The sequence below is a fragment of the Scyliorhinus canicula genome, chromosome 8 (genome assembly GCF_902713615.1).
Source record: "Scyliorhinus canicula chromosome 8, sScyCan1.1, whole genome shotgun sequence".
NCBI lineage: Eukaryota > Metazoa > Chordata > Chondrichthyes > Carcharhiniformes > Scyliorhinidae > Scyliorhinus > Scyliorhinus canicula.
This window is the reverse complement of record NC_052153.1, coordinates 131,262,770-131,282,950: the sequence shown is the minus strand read 5'-3', so window position 1 is coordinate 131,282,950 and position 20,181 is coordinate 131,262,770. Positions and strand designations below refer to the sequence as shown.

Here is a 20,181-nt window from a genome sequence, read left to right as displayed (position 1 = left end):
CACATATAAAGGATGTGAACTTCAAGTACATTTTGGAAATTGTTTTGCTTTTGCCAGATTGTGTCGAAAAAGTTACCATCGCCAGTTGATGGTTTTATACTTTTAGCATAATTAAGCAGTTATAATTCTGGCTGGGCTTGGAGAGAAATGCACTAGATTTGAGTGAGGATAGGCAGTGTATTAAACTTTCAGACCTGAAGACTTAGGGGCAAGTTTAGGCCCCTGATGCTTAATGTATATTTATGGTTTTTAAAGTGATTTATTTGAATTTGAGCCAGCCATGAGTGGTGACTATACATTGGGTAATTTTAATTCTTCTTCTTCTGTTCAGAGGGATTTCTGTGAAACTGCTAACGTTTTGCATGGCATATTAGGAGTAGTTGTGGAATATCGACTTTTGGCAAAGAGACTACGTGGGAGATCCTTATCTGGCCGAGCTTGGGATGATTTACAGTTTTACATTCCTCTATGTTGTCAAGGTGAAGACAGTTATTTAATTTATTGCTTTATAGCCCTGAATATCAATTCTGAATTTATTTTCATAGAATTTACAGTGTAGAAAGAGGCCATTCGGCCCATTGGGTTTGCGCCGGCCCTTGGAAAGAGAACTCTACTTAAACCCACCCTATCCCAGTAATCGCATCTAACCTTTTGGACACTTGGGGCAATTTAGCATGGCCAATCCACCTAACCTGCACATCTTTGGACTGTGGGAGGAAACCGGAGTACTCGGAAGAAACCCAAGCAGACACTGGGAGAAAGTGCAAATTCCATACAGACAGCTTCTCGGTTTTTGTAGGTTCAGGAAAAATGCTGCCATAGAGAAAGACAATAGTGAACTGACTTCAAAAACAAAATAATGCTGACAAATAATGAAAGCTAGAGATAAAAAAAATCATATTTTTATTGACTTGGTTTGTATCTTGGTTTGGATGATGCGAATGTGTTCCAAAATAACTACCCTAATAGAAACTCGCAATTCCTTACAGATTACAACCAAGAGGAAATAGAGATGTTGTTTAAATTAATGCCGTCACCTTGGCTACAAATGTTCACAGCACATGCTATCTATAAGCAGATATGCTACAATAATGGCATTGAAATCTCCGAAAATTGTTTCTCGCTGCACCAAATTGTGAGTATTAATTTTATCTAAAATCTAATTACATAGAGTGAAGTATTTGAACTTTCCTTGTTCTGCCAAGTGAATGTATATGAAATGTCTAACCCTCTGATCCCCTATACAGTGCAAGTTGCAAAAACCATTGGAAGAATTTTTTTTTTTAACAATCCTGGCTTCCTTATGTTCCCTGGTTATTGTTTCACCATCCTTGTTTGCGAAAGAGTGGGCGCAGTCATTTTGTGATTTTATTTTTGGTAATGAACTCTCCATTCAGTAAACAAATAAGGAAACATTAAATTGTCCTTCCACCTGTGAATGCGAAGTTGAATTGGGATTTTACTAATCTGGACTTTGAGATGCAAAATATATCCCTTTTCCCTTAAATAATAAATATACTTCGAACATGTAAAGTAGTTTTATGAATTTCCTTGTTCCAACTCCTTGTTATAATTGTTCCATCAATTATAAATGGAAAGTGACTTAATTTTTGTGCTGTATTATTCGGTATTGCATTTTAAGCAGTCAGTGTTTCTTAACTTTTTTTATTTTTCTCCGATATTAATAAAATTAAAGTATGAAATGAAAAAATGCTGGATTGTTGTGTTTGAGCAGCAATTGTTCAGTTGAAATGCTCAAAGTTAGGTATGCAGACAAAAGTGGCAAACAAGAAAAATGAATCATCTAGGTATGACCTTACATTAGATCAGTAGTGAATGACTTTTGGGCAGATGCCATTCAAGTCCCACTGAGGTGAGTGGACTGTATATCTCATTGAATGAATTTTCCTATCCTGATAGATCTCTTCATATTTAATAGCCCTGGGGAGGCTAGGAAGTTGTAGGAAAGTGGTGGTGAAAGACCCTAAGGGAAAGAAGATGGGACAGTGGCCTTGGCCTGAACCTTTGAGGCCATCACTTAATTTAATTGGTGACAGGCAGAGGCATACGGAAGCGCTGACCATTCTAGCGTAAGTAATTCCTACAACATCACTGTTTTAAAGTGACTTCTGGGAAAGCTGTTCGATTGAAATGTTCCATAGCCTTTTGGTGACCCATATTTTGTTCCCAATTGTCAGTGTCATTTTTTTTTCTTTTGAGTGGTTTGGCATCAAATGCAAAGAAAAAACGTGTCCTGTAAAAATGTTTATGTATGACTTTAATTTTTATGGTCTTGGTCTGCTATTTGGCAAAAAAAATGGATTATATTCTGTTAAATTTTAACAGTATCTTGTAAAAGTCACTTGTTCACCTAGTATTAAGCTTAAACGATAATTATAGCTTAATAGTTTGAAATAAAATTGTCAGCTGGGCTCACAATATGGCTCAACTTACACATGCTAGAAACTATATATATTCACACATAGGTCCCCGTCCTTTGCAAGCAAAAGGAATGTAGCACCACAGAATCCGTAAAATGCAGAAGGAGGTTATTCGGTCCAGCGAGCCTGCAGCTACCCTCTAAAAGCACACCCCTCCTCAGCCCACTTCCCCGCCCTATCCCTGAAACTCCATCTGACATTCAAACTCCTGAACACGAAGGAGCAATTTTATCATGGTCAATCTACCTAACCTGCGCATCTTTGGACTATGGGAGCAAACCCGAGCATCCGGAGGAAACCCATACAGACGCAGGGCGTGCAAACTGCACACAGTCACCCAAGGCAGGAATTGAACCCGTGTCCCTGGTGCTGTGAGGCAGCAGTGCTAACCATACCACCGTGCCACCCCACGGTGTCCACACAGTGAACCTTTTTCAGTGGAACAAAATGTTTGGGAAGTCATTCCCTGATTTGTTCCCCAGGGCAATGCTTTGAACAATCGAGAGTTGACCGCCACAGTTTGGATTTGAACAGAGTTGCGCAGTTAACTATTCCATGCTGCATTCTCCATGTCAGCGCTTCTTCCCTCGTCAGTTCACTTGCCAACCAATCCACACTTTTTTTCTGCCTTATAAATTGTTCCCTATTACAATTGGAAAGTTCTTGCGAGCTATCCTGATTGAGTGAAGGCAAAAATCTTTGATCGTATATCTCTTTTCTCAGTAATAATATGATTCATTTATAAATTAAATTTAAAATCCGTATTTTATATTCCAATAAACATCTGAAGATAAATTAAACTTTGCAATTTTTTGCAATATCCGTTTGAATGAAGCAAGTGAGTGAAGATCTGTCAGAAGCAAAAACAATTCTCCGACCCGCGCTGGGTGGGAGAATCGCGGGAGTGCCGGGCGATTCCCGCCACGCTGCCCTGGCACCCGCATGCAATTCTCCCACAGCCCCCCCCCCGCCCAAAACGGCGTGCCGCGTTTCACGACAGGCCGCTCGGAGAATCTCCGCTCGCCGTTTGTAGCAGGCGAGCGGTGATTCTCTGGCACCAACCACACCTGGTCGCTGCCAGCGTGAACAGCGCGCGAACGTGCGTGTGCGGCCTGTGGGGGGGGGGGGGGGAGAGGATCGAGCACCAGGAGGGCGCTCAGTAGGGGTCTGGTCCGCGATCGGTGCCCACCGATCGGCGGGCCGGCGTCTAAAGGACGCACTCTTTTTCTCCGCCGCCCCGCAAGATCAATCCTCCATGTCTTGCGGGGCACCCGTGGGGAGGACGGCAACCGCGGTGATGTCATTTACGCAACACCGGCCGCATAATTTACACGGTGCCGCTTTCATGCGGCGCCAAGGCCCGGCGTGCGTAATTGACGCGGCGCCGCTCCTAGCCCCCTGGGGGTGGGAGAATAGGGGGCAAGGAGCGGCCTCTGACGCCGGAGTGAAACACTCCGGTTTTCACTCCAGCGTTGGCACTTAGTCTTCCAGGGTAGTGCAAACATGAATTCTTGAAGTTCAGAAAATCTAGTCACCATCTTGAAGTGTTTTAAAGTTTGAATCATTGCCCATTGGTCAGTATACTTCCATTAACTGTTACAAAAGCCTTCAAAGTAGAAGTTTTTCAAACCAAATAAAGTAATACCACCGTAAAAGTTTCTAACATAGCCTCTGACTAATCAAGGGAAATGCCATAATGGGTAGTGCCAAAAAAGTGCATTTCCTCTCATGTTCTTGCACTTGTGTAACACTTAGACAGCATGCTGATTTCTGTGTTACTTTTGGATCTGATGAGCTGGAATTTGATATGCATAAAATGGCAGCAGGTCATATTTGACTCTTGAGGCTGCTGCTGTGTGCTTGGTGTATCCCTAAGCAATGCCATGAGTGGCCATTTTTATAAAGAAAATGGTCCACTCTTTGATTTGCTTTCTGCTGCCCTACAACCTGCCTACCGGAATCTCTCCCATACCCGCTGGATCGTGTTTCCAGCCCGTGCTTGACCCATTCTGGATAGTTTTCCAATTTTGTTTTGTGCTTTTTCTGATCTTCCAAATGGAAATTTCAACTCCGGTCAGAAAATATTGCCTGTGACCGATGTTGTTAACTATCAGGAAAGTATCTGACTGGTTGGGGACAGGACTTCAGTGAGACGGTATTTCTATGCCTACCTCGACCCAGTGCTACCAAGCTCCAAGAATCTATTACTGAGCTAATCAATAATGCCATATCCTAATCTGTTCCCACTTATGACTAAATGCTCATTATTTATTTCCAATCTGGTTCATAGTGCTTACCACTTTCCTCAAGTCCGAGAACCGGCCACTATAGTTTTCACATACAGAAAAATTGAATAAGTGTAGAATTGAATCCTAAAAATACTGAAAGATTCTAGTAAATTAATTAAAACAATTTATTATCCAGTTGCCTGTAAATTAATGCATCGGGTATGAAACGGTGTGGAATTTACTTCCGTAATGTAGGTCTCTTTTCTCCCCTGCCCCCTCTCTGTGCAGTGCAAAGTACTCCACTGGAAAAGTCTACAGCAGTATGGAAGTCCCACCCCTAAGAGCTGCAGGCCAATTGGAGGTTGCTTACAGCGCCTTCAGAAGTGGTGACTACTTTTGGTAATGCTCAGAGGCCTTCACCAGGGATCAACACTGGGTCCCTGAATGCAGATGAGGCAGGTGGATGGGGTTTATGGGGTGGTGGTTTCCAGTGAGGATGCGGGAAAGGGTATTAGTCGAAAGGGTAGTGGTGTGGCTTTTAGCATGTGTACCCTCTTTCGTTCCCCACTCCAAACACCTTCACTGGAGTACCTCCGAAAAAAGGACCACCCTGGTCAACTACTGGCAGACCTGAGGAGATTTGCTTTGTTCAGAAGACCCATGCAAGACTCTCTCAAATCCCTGAGGCGCCATTAAATTTAACTGGGTTTTAATTTGCTTTAAGTGGTTCATTAATGAGCCTAATATACATGCCGCCAGGAGATTGGATTCCCATATTTGGCCCTTCCCACCCCTGACTAAATTGGGGACAGTATTCTTGATGCCAGGAAGCAGGAACTCTTGCCAAATTCACTCGGCCTCCAAGTCATCATGCCCACTCCTGCAAGCTTCATTAAATCCCAGCCATGGTATGTTAATCCATATGCTCTGAAACAGGATATCCTCAGACTTCAATGTGAGTAACCAATGCCAGATCTGCTAGCACCGAGTACCATTTAAATAATTTTTGTAATATAATTTCACAAGATTAATTTTCCCTGGTGCTTTATATATAACATTAAACCTCCCCTTAAAGCTGCATTCATATCAGTGCATTTTTCCATCAGTACTAATCCTATGTGAAATAGAGTAATCTTATTTTCTTTGGTTTACAAAGCATTGCTTCTCTTAGCTGGTGAATATTACTCCTTGAATAGGTGTGACTATTTGCCCAGGAGGACTGTCTTCCTCCTTTTCCACCCCATCCATCCACAATGCTGCAAGTAGACAAGCTTCCTTCTAGCACTGCTTTTAAATTTGCTATCTTTATTGCATCAGCTGATACAGTGCACAACTTCTTCCCAATATAATTTAGTTTGTTACATTGTTCTTCAGCCAGTCCAAGGAGCCAGCTATTTTAATTTGAACTGTATTTAGCTCAAAAGTGATTGCTATGGTTTGTTCAAAAAGTAGGCTCCATTACACGGGCTGCTAATAGTTGATATTTTGAGAACTCCTTTCGGTCGCAATACCATGCTTTGTGGTGCTTTATGTATTAAAGAATTGTAACAATTCATTTTATTGCCTTTTCTAGTGAGCAGAATCTTCCATTAGTGGCAAAGAGGAGTTCTTCTCTGGAAATTAAGGAAACTAAAACTGGATCCAGTAAAATAAATCTGAATGGTAAAGATGCAATTGATCAATTTAAATTATTCAACTGTAAAATAAGTATCAACAATGTGTTCAGTTTTAGGATATTGCAGTTAAGTTTCAACCGGTTCTTGCCCATATGTATTTCCAGCAGAGGTCAATAGACAACAATTAAGAACAGCTGCTCCCACATATGTGCTCTTCCTCCACAGCCAGGAATACTGACTGCAACAGTTTACAGTGTTCCTGTTTTCCTTTTGAGTTAAAAAGATTTTCTCTACACCGAGGAATTAAATGTAGAGATATTTATTTTGTAGATTACCTGCGTGTCTTGTTCACATCCTGGATTTCATTGAATTCTTCCCTTGCTGGTCCCCCACACAGTGGCTTCACAGTGCCAGGGTGCAGGGTTGATTCCCGGCTTGAGTCACTGTCTGTGCGGAGTCTGTAAGTTTCCCCCGTGTCTGCGTGGGTTTCCTCCCACAAGTCCCGAAAGACATGCTGTTGGGTGAATTGGACATTCTGAATTTTCTCTCGGTGTACCCGAACAGGCGCCGGAGTGTGGCAACTTGGGGATTTTCACAGTAACTTCATTGAGGTGTTAATGTAAGCCTACTTGTGACAGTAATAAAAATTATTATTGATTAATTTTCATAAAATCAGTGTAAACCATGAACTCCATAGTTTAAATGCTTCAAAAGCAGAGCTGTCAATTAGATCTTTGGAAATTAGTGAGCTCTGAAGGAGAACAGACTCGATGTTGACTATTCCTTTATATCAGATGCTGCCAGACCTGCATGATTTTACAGCATTTCCTGTTTATCTTGGAAATTATTGCTCATTTACCCTTAGCACATAAAATTGTTCATGGAACAGCTCAATTATTTGTGTCACCTTTATCAACTTTTTGAATTGTTTTGTATATTATTTCATCTAATTTTATTTCACTTGACATTAGTCCAGGTCACCTGCCATGTTTTGCAAAAGTGATGGACTAATCAGATTTCACTAAAAACAGAATAGTGATGAATTTCAATCTTTTGAGTGTACATTCATAGGTTATCCATTTTGGATAATAGAACCGATCACACCACATTTGAAGATTAACAAAATGCAAAGTTTACCCGACCACACTTATGGAGAGGCCGTGGTATAATTGTGCTGACGCTGGACTAGTAATCTAGAGACCCAGGATCACGATTTGGGGGTTTGAATCCCCCCGCGGCAGGTGGTGGAATTTAAACTCAATAACCTATCTGGAATTAAAAGTCTAATGATAGCCATGAAACCATTGTTCATTGTCGTAAAAACTCATCTGGTTTACTAATGTCCTTTTAGGGAAGGAAATCTGTCACCCTTACCTGGTCTGGCCTACATGTGACTCCAGACCCACAACAATGTAGTTGACTCTTAAATGCCCTTGAAATGGCTAAACAAGCTACTCGGTTGTATTTAATCGTCACAAAAACACAAAAAAGGAATTAAACCAGATTGATCACCTGGCATCAGCCAGTCCATCACCATAAACGACAGTGGCCAAGCCAGCCCTGTCGACCGTGCAAACTCCTCCTTGCTAACATCTGGGGGCTTGTGCCAAAGTTGGGAGAGCTGTCTCTCAAACTAGTGAAGCAACAGTCTGACATAGTCATACTCACAGAATCATACCTTACAGACAGTATCCCAGACACCATTGTCACTGTTCCTGGGTATGTCCTATCTCACTGGCAAGACAGACCCAGCGGAGGTTGTGGTATACAGTCAGGAGGGAGTTGTCCTGTGAACCCTCTACATCGATTCTGGACCCCATGACGTCTCATGGCTTCAGGTTGAACATGGCCAAGGAAATCTCCTGCTGATTACCACATAATATCCACCATCGACTGACAAACCAGTACTCCTCCATGTTGAACACCACTTTGAGGAAGCACTGTAGGTAGCAAGGGTGCAGAATATACTCTGGGTAGGGGACTTCAATGTCCATCACCAAGAGTGGCTCGGTAGTATCACCCAGACCAAGCTGGCTGTGTCCTAACAGACATAGCTGCTAGACTGGTACTGCAGCAGGTGGTGAGGGAACCAATAACCTGCTCCGCAACCTGCTTGCTGCAGATGCATCTATCCATGACCGTATCGGTAAAGGTGACCACCGCACAGTTGTTGTGGAGACAAAGTTCCGTGTTCACATTGATGATACCCTCCATTGTGTTGTGTGGCACTACCACCGTGCTAAAACAGGATAGACTTTGAACAGACCTAGCAACTCAAAACTGGGCATCTATGAGGCATTGTGGGCCTTCAGCAGCAGCAAAATTGTCATCGACTTCAAATTGTGATCCCCGCTGTACCATTACAAACAAGTCAGGGGATCAATCCTGGTTCAATGAAGACTGCAAGAGAGCATGCCAGGAGCAACACTAGGCATACCTAAAAATGAGGTGTAAACCTGGTGAAACTGCAACACAGGACTACGTGCGTGCCAAACAGCATAAGCAATAAGTAATAGACAGAGAGAGAAGCGATTCCACAACTAACTCATCCGATCTAAGCTCTTCAGTCCTGCCACATCCAGCCGTGAATGGTGGTGAACAATTAAACAACTCGCTGGAAGAAGCATCACAAATATCCTCATCTTAATGATGATGGAGCACAGCAAATCTGTGAAAAATACAAGACTGAAGCATTCGCAACAACCTTCAGACAGAAGTGCCTCGTGGATGATCCATCTCGGTCTCCTCTGGAGATCCCCAGCATCACAGATGTCAGTCTACAATCAATTTGATTGATTCAAGTGATATCAAGAAACAGCTGAAGGCACTGGATGCAGCAATGGCTGTGGGCCCCGACAATATTCTGGCAATAGTACTGAAGACTGTGCTCCAGTACTTGCCACATCCTTAGTTGAGCTGTTCTAGTACATCTACAACACTGGCATCTACCCAGCAATGTGGAAAATTGCCCAGGTGTATCCTGCATGCAAGAAACTGGACAAATTCAACCCAGCCAATTACCGCCCTATCAGTCTTCTTTCCATCAGCAAAGTGATGGCAGGAATCATCTTTAAGTGGCATTTGCCCAGCAATAACCTCATGGATGGTCAGTTTGAGTTCTGCCAGGGGGACTCAGCTCCTGACCTCATTACAGCCTTGGTTCAATCATGGACAAAAGAGCTGAATGGCAGAGATCACATGAGAGTAGCTGTATGGCATCAAGGAGCCTGAGCTAAACTGGAGTCAATGGCAATCGGGGGGGGGGGGGGGGGATTCTCTGCTGGTTGGTATCAAACCTGGCTTAAAGGAAGATAGTTGTGGTGATTGGAGGTCCATCATCTCCGCCCCAGACATTACTGCAAAAGTTCCTCAAAGTAGTGTCCGAGGCGCAGCCAGCTTCATCAATGATCTCCCTTCCATCATAAAGTCATAAATGGGGATATTCAGCACCATTTGTGACCTCTCGGATAATGAAACAGTCCATGTCAAATGTAGCAAGAATTGGACAATATCCAGGCTTCGGCTGACAAGTGCCCAATTAAATTCGCGCCACACAATTGCCAGGTAATGACCATCTCCTACATGCCTGACATTCAATGGCATTACCATCATTGAATTACCTCACAATCAATATTCTGGGGGTTACCATTGATCAGAGACTGAACTGGACTAGCCATATTAATATTGTGGCTAGCAGAACAGGTCAAAGGGTAAGAATCCTACACCTGAGTAACTCGCCTCCTGACCCCCCAAAGCCTGTCCACCATCTACAAGGCACAAGTCCGCAGTGTAATGGAATACTCTCCACTTCCCTGGACGAGTGTAGCTCCAAGAAGTTTGACACCATCCAGGACAAAGTAGCCTGTTTGATTGCTCCCCTTCCAGAAGCATTCAGTTTTTCCACCACCGACGAACAGTGGTGGTCATGTGTACCATCTACAAGATGCACTGCAGGAACTCGCTAAGGTTCCTTGGGCAGCATCTTCCAAACCCACGACCACTACCATCTAGAAAGACAAGTGCAGCAGATACCTGGGAACCCCACCACCTGGAGGTTCCCCTCCAAGTCACTCACCACCCCAAAATATATCGCCATTCCTTCACTGTCACTGGGTCAAATTCTGGAACTCCCTCCCTAATAGCACTTTGGGTGTACCTACACCTCTGGGACTGCAGCGTTTCACAGTCAACTCCCCACCAGCTTCTGAAGGGCAACTGGGGATTGGTAATAAATGTTGACCTAACCAGCAACACCCACATTCCATAAATGATTTTTTTATAACAACCGTTCTAAAGTATAAACACCGAGGCGAGGGTTAAGCCCCCCATGCAGAATTGGTAAATAGATACACATCTACTCGTCTAAAAACATGAATTGCCATCATTAAAGAACTAAAGAAGAAAACAGGTTACAGTGAAATTATTCAACTTTGTGCAAATAATGTTTATAACATAAGCACACAAGAATATGAATGCACAAAAAAAACCTATAAACTGACCCATTGTCCAAAATCTATCCATAAGCTTATTCCCACACTCCATAAAAAACACTACTACCCACTGCTTTCAGAGCATGTAGAATTACAGTAGATGAGCAGATCACTTGGCAAAACAAGGGGTGACACAGTAGTTAGCACTGCTGCCTCACAGCACCAGGGACCTGGGTTCGTTTCCGACCTCGGGTGACTGTGTGGAGTTTGCACATTCTACCCGTGTCTGTGTGGGTTTCCTCCGGGTGCTCTAGTTTCTGTCACTGCTTTAGGTTCTTTGACCAGTTGAAACAATGGGTAGGGTATTCCCTTCTGTGCACTGAGATGGCGGGAAGGAAAAGCAGTGTTTTTCCCGCTGGGCACAATGGTGTATTTCCGTGCCCTTTTGTCAGTTTCCTGCCTCATTCATTATGCAGCTGGGACCATGTTGGATCATGGCGGCCTGCCTCCTATTCACCCACTGTGCCATGGATGCTATATTTAATTCTCATCCACGCATGGCCTTCTAAATGCATGAAGCCAAGGACTGATGTGCAGAAGAAGTGGCTCCCAAAGAGAAGAGGCCTGCTGCTCCAAAATTCAGCAAAGCTAGCTGGGCCACCTGTCGTCTCCCCCATCATGGCTACCCACCATAACAGTCTTGGATACAACCATACCCACTATTACAGCCTCGGAGGTAAGTGCTGCCTTCTTGAAAGTAAACCCGTGGAAAGGGACGGACCCCGACGGAGTCTCTGGGCAAGCACTCAGAGCCTGCGCTGACCAGCTGGCGAGTATACTCACAGATATACACCTCACTTCACCACTCCGAGGTGTCTGTCTGTTTCAAGAAGACCACCATAATAACAGTACCAAAGAAGAACAAGGAAGCATGCCTCAACGACTACCGATCGGTGGCCCTGACGTCTGTTATCATGAAATGCTTTGAGCGGCTAGTCATGAGACGGATCAACGCCAGCCTCCCAGATGGTCTCGATCCGTTGCAGTTCGCCTATCGCGGCAACCGATCCACAGCAGATGCCATCTCTCTGTCCCTACAATCAACGCTCGAACATCTCGACAACAAGGACACATACGTCAGACTGCTCTTCATAGACTACAGCTCCGCCTTCAACACCATTATCCAAACAAGAGTAAAAGCCAAACTCTGCAACCTTGGACTTGACCCCTCCCTGTGCAGCTGGATCCTTGACTTCCTCACCAACTGGCCGCAATCTGTCAGGGTTGGTAACAGCACCTCCTCCACAATAGTCCTCAACACCAGGTCCCGCAAGGATGTGTGCTCAGTCCACTACTGTGGTCCCTATACACACATGACTGTGTGGCGAGATTTAACTCCCAATTCAATCTATACGTTTTCAGATGATATGACTGGTGGGTCGTATCTCGAACAACGACGAATCTGACTACAGAAGAGAGACAGATCACTTGGTTGCATGGTACACCAAAGACAAACTCTCTCTAAATGCTGAAAAGGCCAAGGAACTGAACATCAACTTCAGGAAGCGTAGCACGACGCACGCTCCCGTCTGCATCAATGGCTCTGAAGTGAAGATGGCCGATAGCTTTAAGTTCCTGGGGGTCACCATCACCAACAGTCTGTCCTGGTCCACTCATGTTGAGGCAACAGTCAAGAAAGTCTAACAATGTCTCTACTTCTTACGGAAGCTAAAGAAATTCGGCACGTCTGCATCAACTCTCTCAAACTTCGACAGATGTGCCACAGAGAGCATCCTATCGAGCTGCATTACAGCTTGGTATGGCAACTGCTCGGCCCAAGATTGCAAGAAACTGCGGAGTGTGGTGAACTCAGCCCAACGCATCACACAAGCTTGCCATCCTCCCATTGATTCTGTATATACCTCGCGCTGCCTCAGAAAGGCAGACAGCATTGTCAGAGACCCCTCACACCCAGGCTTTGCCCATGTCCAATCCCTTCCATCAGGAAAGGCCCATACATCCAGACATAGAAACAGCTTCTTCCCCACAGATGCTAGACTCCTCAACGACTCTCCCTTGGACTGATCTGTTCCCTGTAAGAACACTATTCATAAGAACACGACGACGCCCTATGCGCTCTTGTTTGGCCTTGTTCCGCACTGTAACCAATCACTATTTGTTGATGCACCACTGTCAATGTACTCTGTCGATTATTCTTTTGTCTACTATCTACTTGTGTATGTCCCCTTGGCCGCAGAAAAATAATTTTCACTACTTCGATACATGTGGCAATAAATATCAATCAATCGAAGAGGTCCACCAACGCCACCACTCCATTCTGGCAGAGACAGTCAGTACTAATGCTGCTCCGAAAGGGTCCTCTATCCATTCTAGGAAAAGGATGAATGACCTCATCCATTCCGCCAGGGTACGTCAACCACCTCATTACGATCAACTCACACTCAGTCCATTTGGTATTCTCAGGATGACACTACATAGGGATTTCACACTGGCAGCTCAAGGAACATGATCACTAACTCTGACAGTCATCTTCCTGTTTGTATCCCATGCACAACGCCACACAGCGCCCATGCAAGGCAGACATATTTATCACCTGCCATGGCATGCATCTTGCTCACTCAATTTGTCTTTATGTAGGATAAACATGCACAATAGGAAGGAAAGGTCCCAGACTGGGGATGGAGCAGCCAAAATTTAAGGCCCTCACTCCCGATGAGGAGTGTAACATCACACTTTTTGGAGAGCACCGGGACCATTACTGGTGAGGTTGGCGGCACACACCCAGGTGAGAAACCCCACCAACCCATCCCTCTGACAACGATATTGGATGCATTGTTGGGTCTTCCATTCGCCTGCCATGCACTAATTATCCGTACTTTATCATCGGCACATGTGGGAAATGCCCAGAGCATCAAAACGTCAGGTCCTCGTCTCCAGCAGTGAGGACAGCTCGGATGAGGCACCAGCTGATAGCACCAGAGAAAATGCATCAATGCGTATCCATACCCTTCAACAGCACCGAGAGACACATTTTGGTGGGACCTGGTCCTTGAGCAACCTCACAAGCTGGTGTTCATAGCACAGAATCTAGTCCTCAGCAGAATGAGGCAGGGACATCCAAGGTAGCTGGCACTCTGAGGACTGCTGGGGGCCAGGATTCTGCTGAGTCAGAGTCAAATGATGAACCGCTCAACCCGTTCTATTAAATCAGTTGATGGAGCTGCAGTGACAATCTTGCATTGCACCAAGAGCTGCGCTTCATCGGTTAAGACATCTGTGGCATCCATCAGCAGCTATGCAGGGGGTGGAGCCTATTCAATTTCATTCCAGCTTTCCTTTCTCAAGGTGTCAGCCAGGGGCCTTGGACACCCATAATGATGAGGAGCAGCAGCTGGACACCCCAGCTGACTTCAGGAGTGTCCAACCGATCCCCATTCCCACTTTTCTGACCACATCAGCTTTAGGTCCACAGGCCAAGGAAGGTGCACCTCCCCCACAGCAGCATCGTCAAAGCAGGACAGGGTCCTTCAGAGGATGCCGTCCAGACAATGCCCACCAAAGTCCTCACAGACTACTTGCTGTCACTGTAGATGTCAAGAATGCACATAAACATAGCGATAGGGTTCGAAAAATTAAATGACGGTGGCGCAGGTGTTAATCACGTGCATTTAAGGTTCACTAGTATAAATAGAATCGTACTCATATCACATCTCTTGCTTATGTGTCCTTTTTATGATGAGCAATGTCATTGTCAATTTGATGTGGCACCATAGTCCCACCCTGATATCGCTGTCATGGCCTCTGGTTGATGTTGTCTCCTTCCGTATCACAATGTGTGCCTGTTCTTAGATCATTTCTGACGTCAGTGATGTCTCTTAATGTAAAGTTTGCTTTTGGAAGGAACTTCCTTCATATGCTTTTCTTCATCATTACATGTTCATTCTTGACTGTGTAAGATTGAGGCTGAAGTGTTCAACTGTCTCATCTGCATTATTGAAAGGTGAAAGTGTTGTATTCAAGGATACTTCTGTTAATGCATGGAGATGGGTCATATATCCTGGAACTCTGTGTACGCTGTATCATACGGCAGGATTTTCATGAGCCCATGCTCGAGCTCATGTGTGTGCTTCTGTCTTCCTTGCGCGCTGCCAACGAGTGCACATCTGCTTAGCTTATCAATAAGTGTGAGCACCTTCCCACCTCACTGCCGGAATAGTGCCCCTCACAGCCATATTATTGCCACAACACTCAAAAAGACAACTTGTACTTGTCTGTATTGCACCCACAGGCTCTCATGTAGGGATGTGCAACTGTGTCATACATTCTGTGCAGTGTCCCCTCAAGTAAATACCCACCGAGGTCAGTGATGATAAATCCAAATGGCAGTGCCTGGTGGTCAACGAAGCCTTCGAGCATGCTTTGGAAGCACATATGGTAGCTTTAAACAATGCTGAAGGGAGTAATGGGATAGGAGCAAGGATGCAATGAAGCTTAAGTGTGTGCCCTTTTATTATCAACTAAGCATGACCTTGATGTCTTAGTGTCTTAACATTTTGGAGCTCTCAAGGACCAGGACTGGCCATGAGGGCAGACTGTGTTAAATGAGGCATTTTAATGTTTGGCAGACAAGTGTGTGAACATTGTCACCCTTGGAAGGTCAACATCTGGAGAAAGATCAAAATGAATGCAGGCCAGTGTCCTGAACTGAGTACTGGATGTCAATGTAATGGAGAAGGTGACATTGAGGACTGAGTGATCTCAAAATGGATTTAAACCTGTGGAATGAATGCCTTCTGTTACCTATCGCTGTCAAGGTTACAAAGAATGCATTGTGCTGTTGCTGGAAATAGATTTCCTTGAGCTTTGACAGACTGAAGGCAGCAGCTAAGAGTCTACGTAGAGCTCTTGCCTCTATTAGGCTGCTGTAGCGACTAGGATGCTGGAGAGACACTTGAAGAGACACCACCTTCTGTTGTTTGATGCCAGGATGTCCACCTCCAGTTAGCACCTCATCTCTGCAAGGACATATGACCCTGAGGCTTCTTCATCCCTCAGAGGATCAAGACTATAGTGAGCCTAATGTGTAAGTACTGGCTGTCAGATTGAAGTGCATGGTTGAAATGAGAGGGGTAGCAACATCCATGTGAGTCCATGATGGATTGGACTTGTCCAAGAGGAAACTTACTGTAACTTTCATTCTTCCTGTGGAATCTGGTGGCTATGAACCTCACAAGAATGCCTGCTTTGTCTGGCCCATGCTATGTCCTCTGCTTCGTTGAACTCATAACCCTCATCCCTAGAGTAAACCTTGAGGATTTGTGAGATCCTCTGGTGAGCATACTGGAATGCTCCACCACATCTGTATCAGAATCGCATCTTCAAGATGGACTGGAAAATGGCTAATGTAACACCTCTATTTAAGAAGGGAGGGAGGCAGAAGATAGGAAATTATAGGTTGGTTAGCTTCACTTCAGTCGTTGGTAAGATTTTGGAGTCCATTATTAAGGATCAGATTGCTGAGTAGGCAAAAGTGCATGGTAAAATAGGGCTGAGTCAGCATAGCTTAGTCAAGAGGAGGTTGCGCCTGCAAAATCTGTTAGAATTCTTTTGAGGTCATGAGGAAGCTGGATATAAGGGAGAGCCCAGTGGACGTAATTTAGGAGGCTGCTAATAAGATGAGAGCCCACGGTGTTAGGGATATGATACTGGCATGGAAACCAGATTGACTGACTGGCAGAAGGCAGAGAGTGGAAATAAAGGGGTATTTTTCAGGATGGCAGGCGGTAGCTAGTGGTGTTCCCAAGAGTCCGTGTTGGGACCACAACATTCAGGATATATATTAACGATCTGGAAGAAGGAACAGTTGCTAAGTTTGAAGGTGCTACAAGGATATACAGAGGAACAGGTAGTGCTGAGGAAGCAGGGAGGCTGCAGAAGGACTTGGACAGGCTAGGAGAGTGGGCAAAGAAGTGGCAGATGCAATACAATGTGGAAACGTGTATGGGTATGCACTTTGGTAGAAAGAATAAAGGCATAGACTTTTCTAAATGGGAAAAGGCTTTGGAGATCAGAAGAACAAAGGGACTTGGGAGTCCCTAGTTTAGGATTCTCCAAAGGTTAGCATGCAGGTTCAGTTGGTGGTTAGGAAGACAAATGCAATGTTAGCATTCATGTCAAGAGGGCTAGAATACAATAGCAGGGGTACTATTGAGGCTGTATAAGTCTCTGGTCAGACCTCATTGGGAATATTGAGAGCAGGGGTAGCACAGTGGTTAGCACTGCTGCTTCACGACACTGCGGACCCGGGTTAGATCCCGGCGCCGGGTGTCCGTGTGGAGTTTGCACATTCTCCCCATGTCTGCGTGGGCCTCTCCCCCACAACCCAGGGAGAATTCAGAATGTCCAATTTGCGTTGCAAGCACATCTTTCAGGGCTTGTGGGACGAAACCAGAGCACCCAAAAGAAATCCACGCAGATATGGGGAGAATGTGCAGACTCTGTACAAACAGTGACCCAAGCTGGGAATCGAATCCTGGTCCCTGGCGCTGTGAAGCAGCAGTGCTAACCACTGCTCCCATTATAATAATTGTAATAATCTTTATTGTCACAAGTAGGCTTACGTTAACACTGCAATGAAGTTCCTGTGAAGAGCCCCTAGTCGCCATATTCCAGCGCATATTCGAATTTACCTGGGGCTGAATTCAGAATTACCTAACAGCACGAGTTTCGGTAGTTGAGGGAGGAAACGGGAGCACATGGAGGAAACCCACAGAGTCGCAGGGAGAATGTGCAGACGCCACACAAACAGTGACCCAAGCCGGGAATCAAACCTGGGACCCTAGAGCTGTGAAGCAATAGTGCTACCCACTGTGCTACCCATCATGCTGCCCTTGGCTGTGATACCCCTCAGAAAGCAATGTGATAGTGCCTGCAAAGCCTGCTGCTGAATTCCAAGATGCCACCAGCACTGCATAATGCAAGGTTTGTAAACGAACCTCAAAAACACGAGCAAAATGCAGGTTGCCAGGTGCACATCATTTATATACTGTTATGAAACGTATTGGTCTACACGTGGCCTATTGATCCAGGGTAGAGGGTGATTCCGGCAAGCAGCTGTTGCAATGTGTATGCACAATTTTCAAATGCAGAGAGTGTGAGTGCCCAGGGAAGGTGAGTGTGGTGCATGGATCAGAGGGCGAGAGCAGCTAGAGCAGGGCAGTTTTCGTGGTGCGCCACAGGTCAAGATGGCGAAGGGGAAGGGAACAGCACTGCCCACCCAGTGGTCGACGGAGCAGCTGGTGGAATTTTTAAATAAGTTCCAGCAGTGGATGAAGGAGGCCTCTGAGGTGCTGGCTAAGGTGCAGGCTGGGGGCTGGCCCAAGAAGGGATATGGATGATTGGCATGGGAGGGAACAGGGAGCCCCCTGACCAGGCTGGTCACGTGGAATGGGCGGGGAATGAATGAGCCAGTTAAATGGATATGTTCACACACCTGAGGAGTCTGAAGGTAAACGTGGTATTTCTGCAGGAGATGAAGAGGGTAAGGTGGTGATGGATCCGGAGCGGGTGAATGGGATATTGAGGCATTCTATAGGAGGCTGCATGAGTCTGAGCCCTCGAGGGGGAAAGAGGAGATGAGGCATTTCCTGGATAGGTTGGAGTTTCCCATGGTGGATGAAGGCCGGTTGCCGGGCATGGAGGCCCCAATTGGGCTGTGGGAAGTGAGGTATGGCATGGAGGTGATGCGGACGGGCAAGGCCCCCGGTCCGGATGGGTTCCAAGTGGAGTTTTATAAGATGTTTGGGGCGGAGCTGGGGCCACTGCTGGTGAGGGCACATATTGAGGCGAGGGAAAGGGGGAACTCCTCCCTACCTTGTCGCAGGCTTCCATCTCCCTGATTCCTAAAAGGTATAAGGACCCGGAACAGTGTCTGTCATACCACCCAACATTGTTGTTGAATGTCGATGCCAAGCTATTGGTGAAGGTGCTTGCCTCGCAGATTGAGGACTGCGTGCCGGGGTTAACTGGAGCTGATCAGACTGGTTTTGATGAAGGAAGGCAGTTGTTGGCAAGTATCTGGAGGTTACATAACATCATTCTGATGCCCTTGCAGGGCGTGGGGGGGCAGGAGGTTGAGGTAGGTAGTGTTGATAATGGATGCAGAGATGACTTTTTGGTTGGAGTGGGTGTATTTGTTCGAGGTGTTGGAGAGGTTTGGATTTGGGTCTGGTTGCTGTACAAGGTGCCGGTGGCGAGTGTTGGGACAAACCGAGTGAGCTTGGGTACTTTGGGTTACACTGTGGGACGAGACTGGAGTGCCCGCTCTCCCCGTTGCTTTTTGCCTTGGAGATAGAGCCACTGTCAATGGTGTATAGGGCGCCAAGGGATTGGAGATGGGTCGAAAATAGTGGTTTGCTGTACGCAGGTGATTTGTTATATATTTTGGACCCGTTGGGCTACTTCGGGAGATTCTGGGGGAATTTGTCTGGTTTCCAGGATATGAATTGAATATGCGAAAGAGTGAGGTGTTCCCGATCAATGCTAGGGTGAGGTGTTCCCGATAAATGCTAGGGGGCAGAAAGGAGGCTAGGGGAGTTGCCATTTAGGGTGGTGGGGACGAGCTTTTGATACCTCGATATCCAGGTAGTGCGGAGCTGGGCCCAGCTGCATAGGTTGCACTTGGCCCGATTGGTAGATGGGATGAAGGTAGATTTTAAGAGGTGGGATGTTTTGCCGTTGTCGCTGGCAGGGCGGGTGCTAAAATGACTGCTGCTGAGGTTTCTGTTCGTGTTTCAGAACGTGTTTCTGAATCTCCCTACTTTTTGTCCCTAAGTTGTTTTTCAGGAAAGTTAATGGGTTGACTTCAATGGGCGAGTGTGGTGGGCTTTTCTGAAGCGGGGGGTGGGGGCTGGCATTGCCGAATTTGATTAATTATTATTGTGCTGAAAACATTGCAATGATGAGGAAATGAACCGTGGAGGGGAGGTAGGTTTGGGGACGAGTAGAGGCGGCATCATGTAGGGGAACGAGCTTGAGGGCTTTGTTGTTGTTGCCACTGCCGTTCTGCTAGCCAGGCATTCTGTTAGTCCAGTTGTGGTGTCGGCTTCAAGAGTGTGGGGACAATATAGGCAGCATTTGGGGTTAGAAGATCTGTCATTGTAGGCCCCTGTATGTGATAACCATAGGTTTGTGCCGGTGCGACTGGATGCAAGGTTGCGGGGCTGGCGGGAAGTTCCAGTGGTGGCGGCAGGCAGGGGATTGAGTACTTCAGGGACTTGTTTATAGCGGGCACATTTGCAGGGTTGGAGTAAGTGTTTTGAGTTGCCCAAGGGGAATAAGTTTATGTACCTGTGGATTTGGGATTTTGTGAGAAGAGATGCCGGGGTTGCCGCCTCCGGTGCTACGACATAAACTTCTGTCGGAGGGGGAAATAGAGAAGGGGAAG

The 20,181-nt window shown here is 45.8% G+C and overlaps 1 protein-coding gene across 3 annotated transcripts in view; it reads left to right on the top strand.

Annotated features, from left to right (window-relative positions):
• The window catches only part of slf1 (SMC5-SMC6 complex localization factor 1), a 113,538-nt gene that overhangs the window by 63,783 nt on the left and 29,574 nt on the right, over window positions 1-20,181 (top strand). For 2 of the 3 annotated variants that reach the window (XM_038805267.1, XM_038805266.1), the window contains 4 exons: window positions 332-479; window positions 990-1,135; window positions 1,921-2,090; window positions 6,243-6,331. In XM_038805267.1, the coding sequence (XP_038661195.1) occupies window positions 332-479; window positions 990-1,135; window positions 1,921-2,090; window positions 6,243-6,331 (553 nt within the window). Of the gene's footprint in view, window positions 1-331; window positions 480-989; window positions 1,136-1,920; window positions 2,091-4,957; window positions 5,108-6,242; window positions 6,332-20,181 lie in introns of those variants that run through there. The other variant, XM_038805268.1, reaches the window with a different exon arrangement.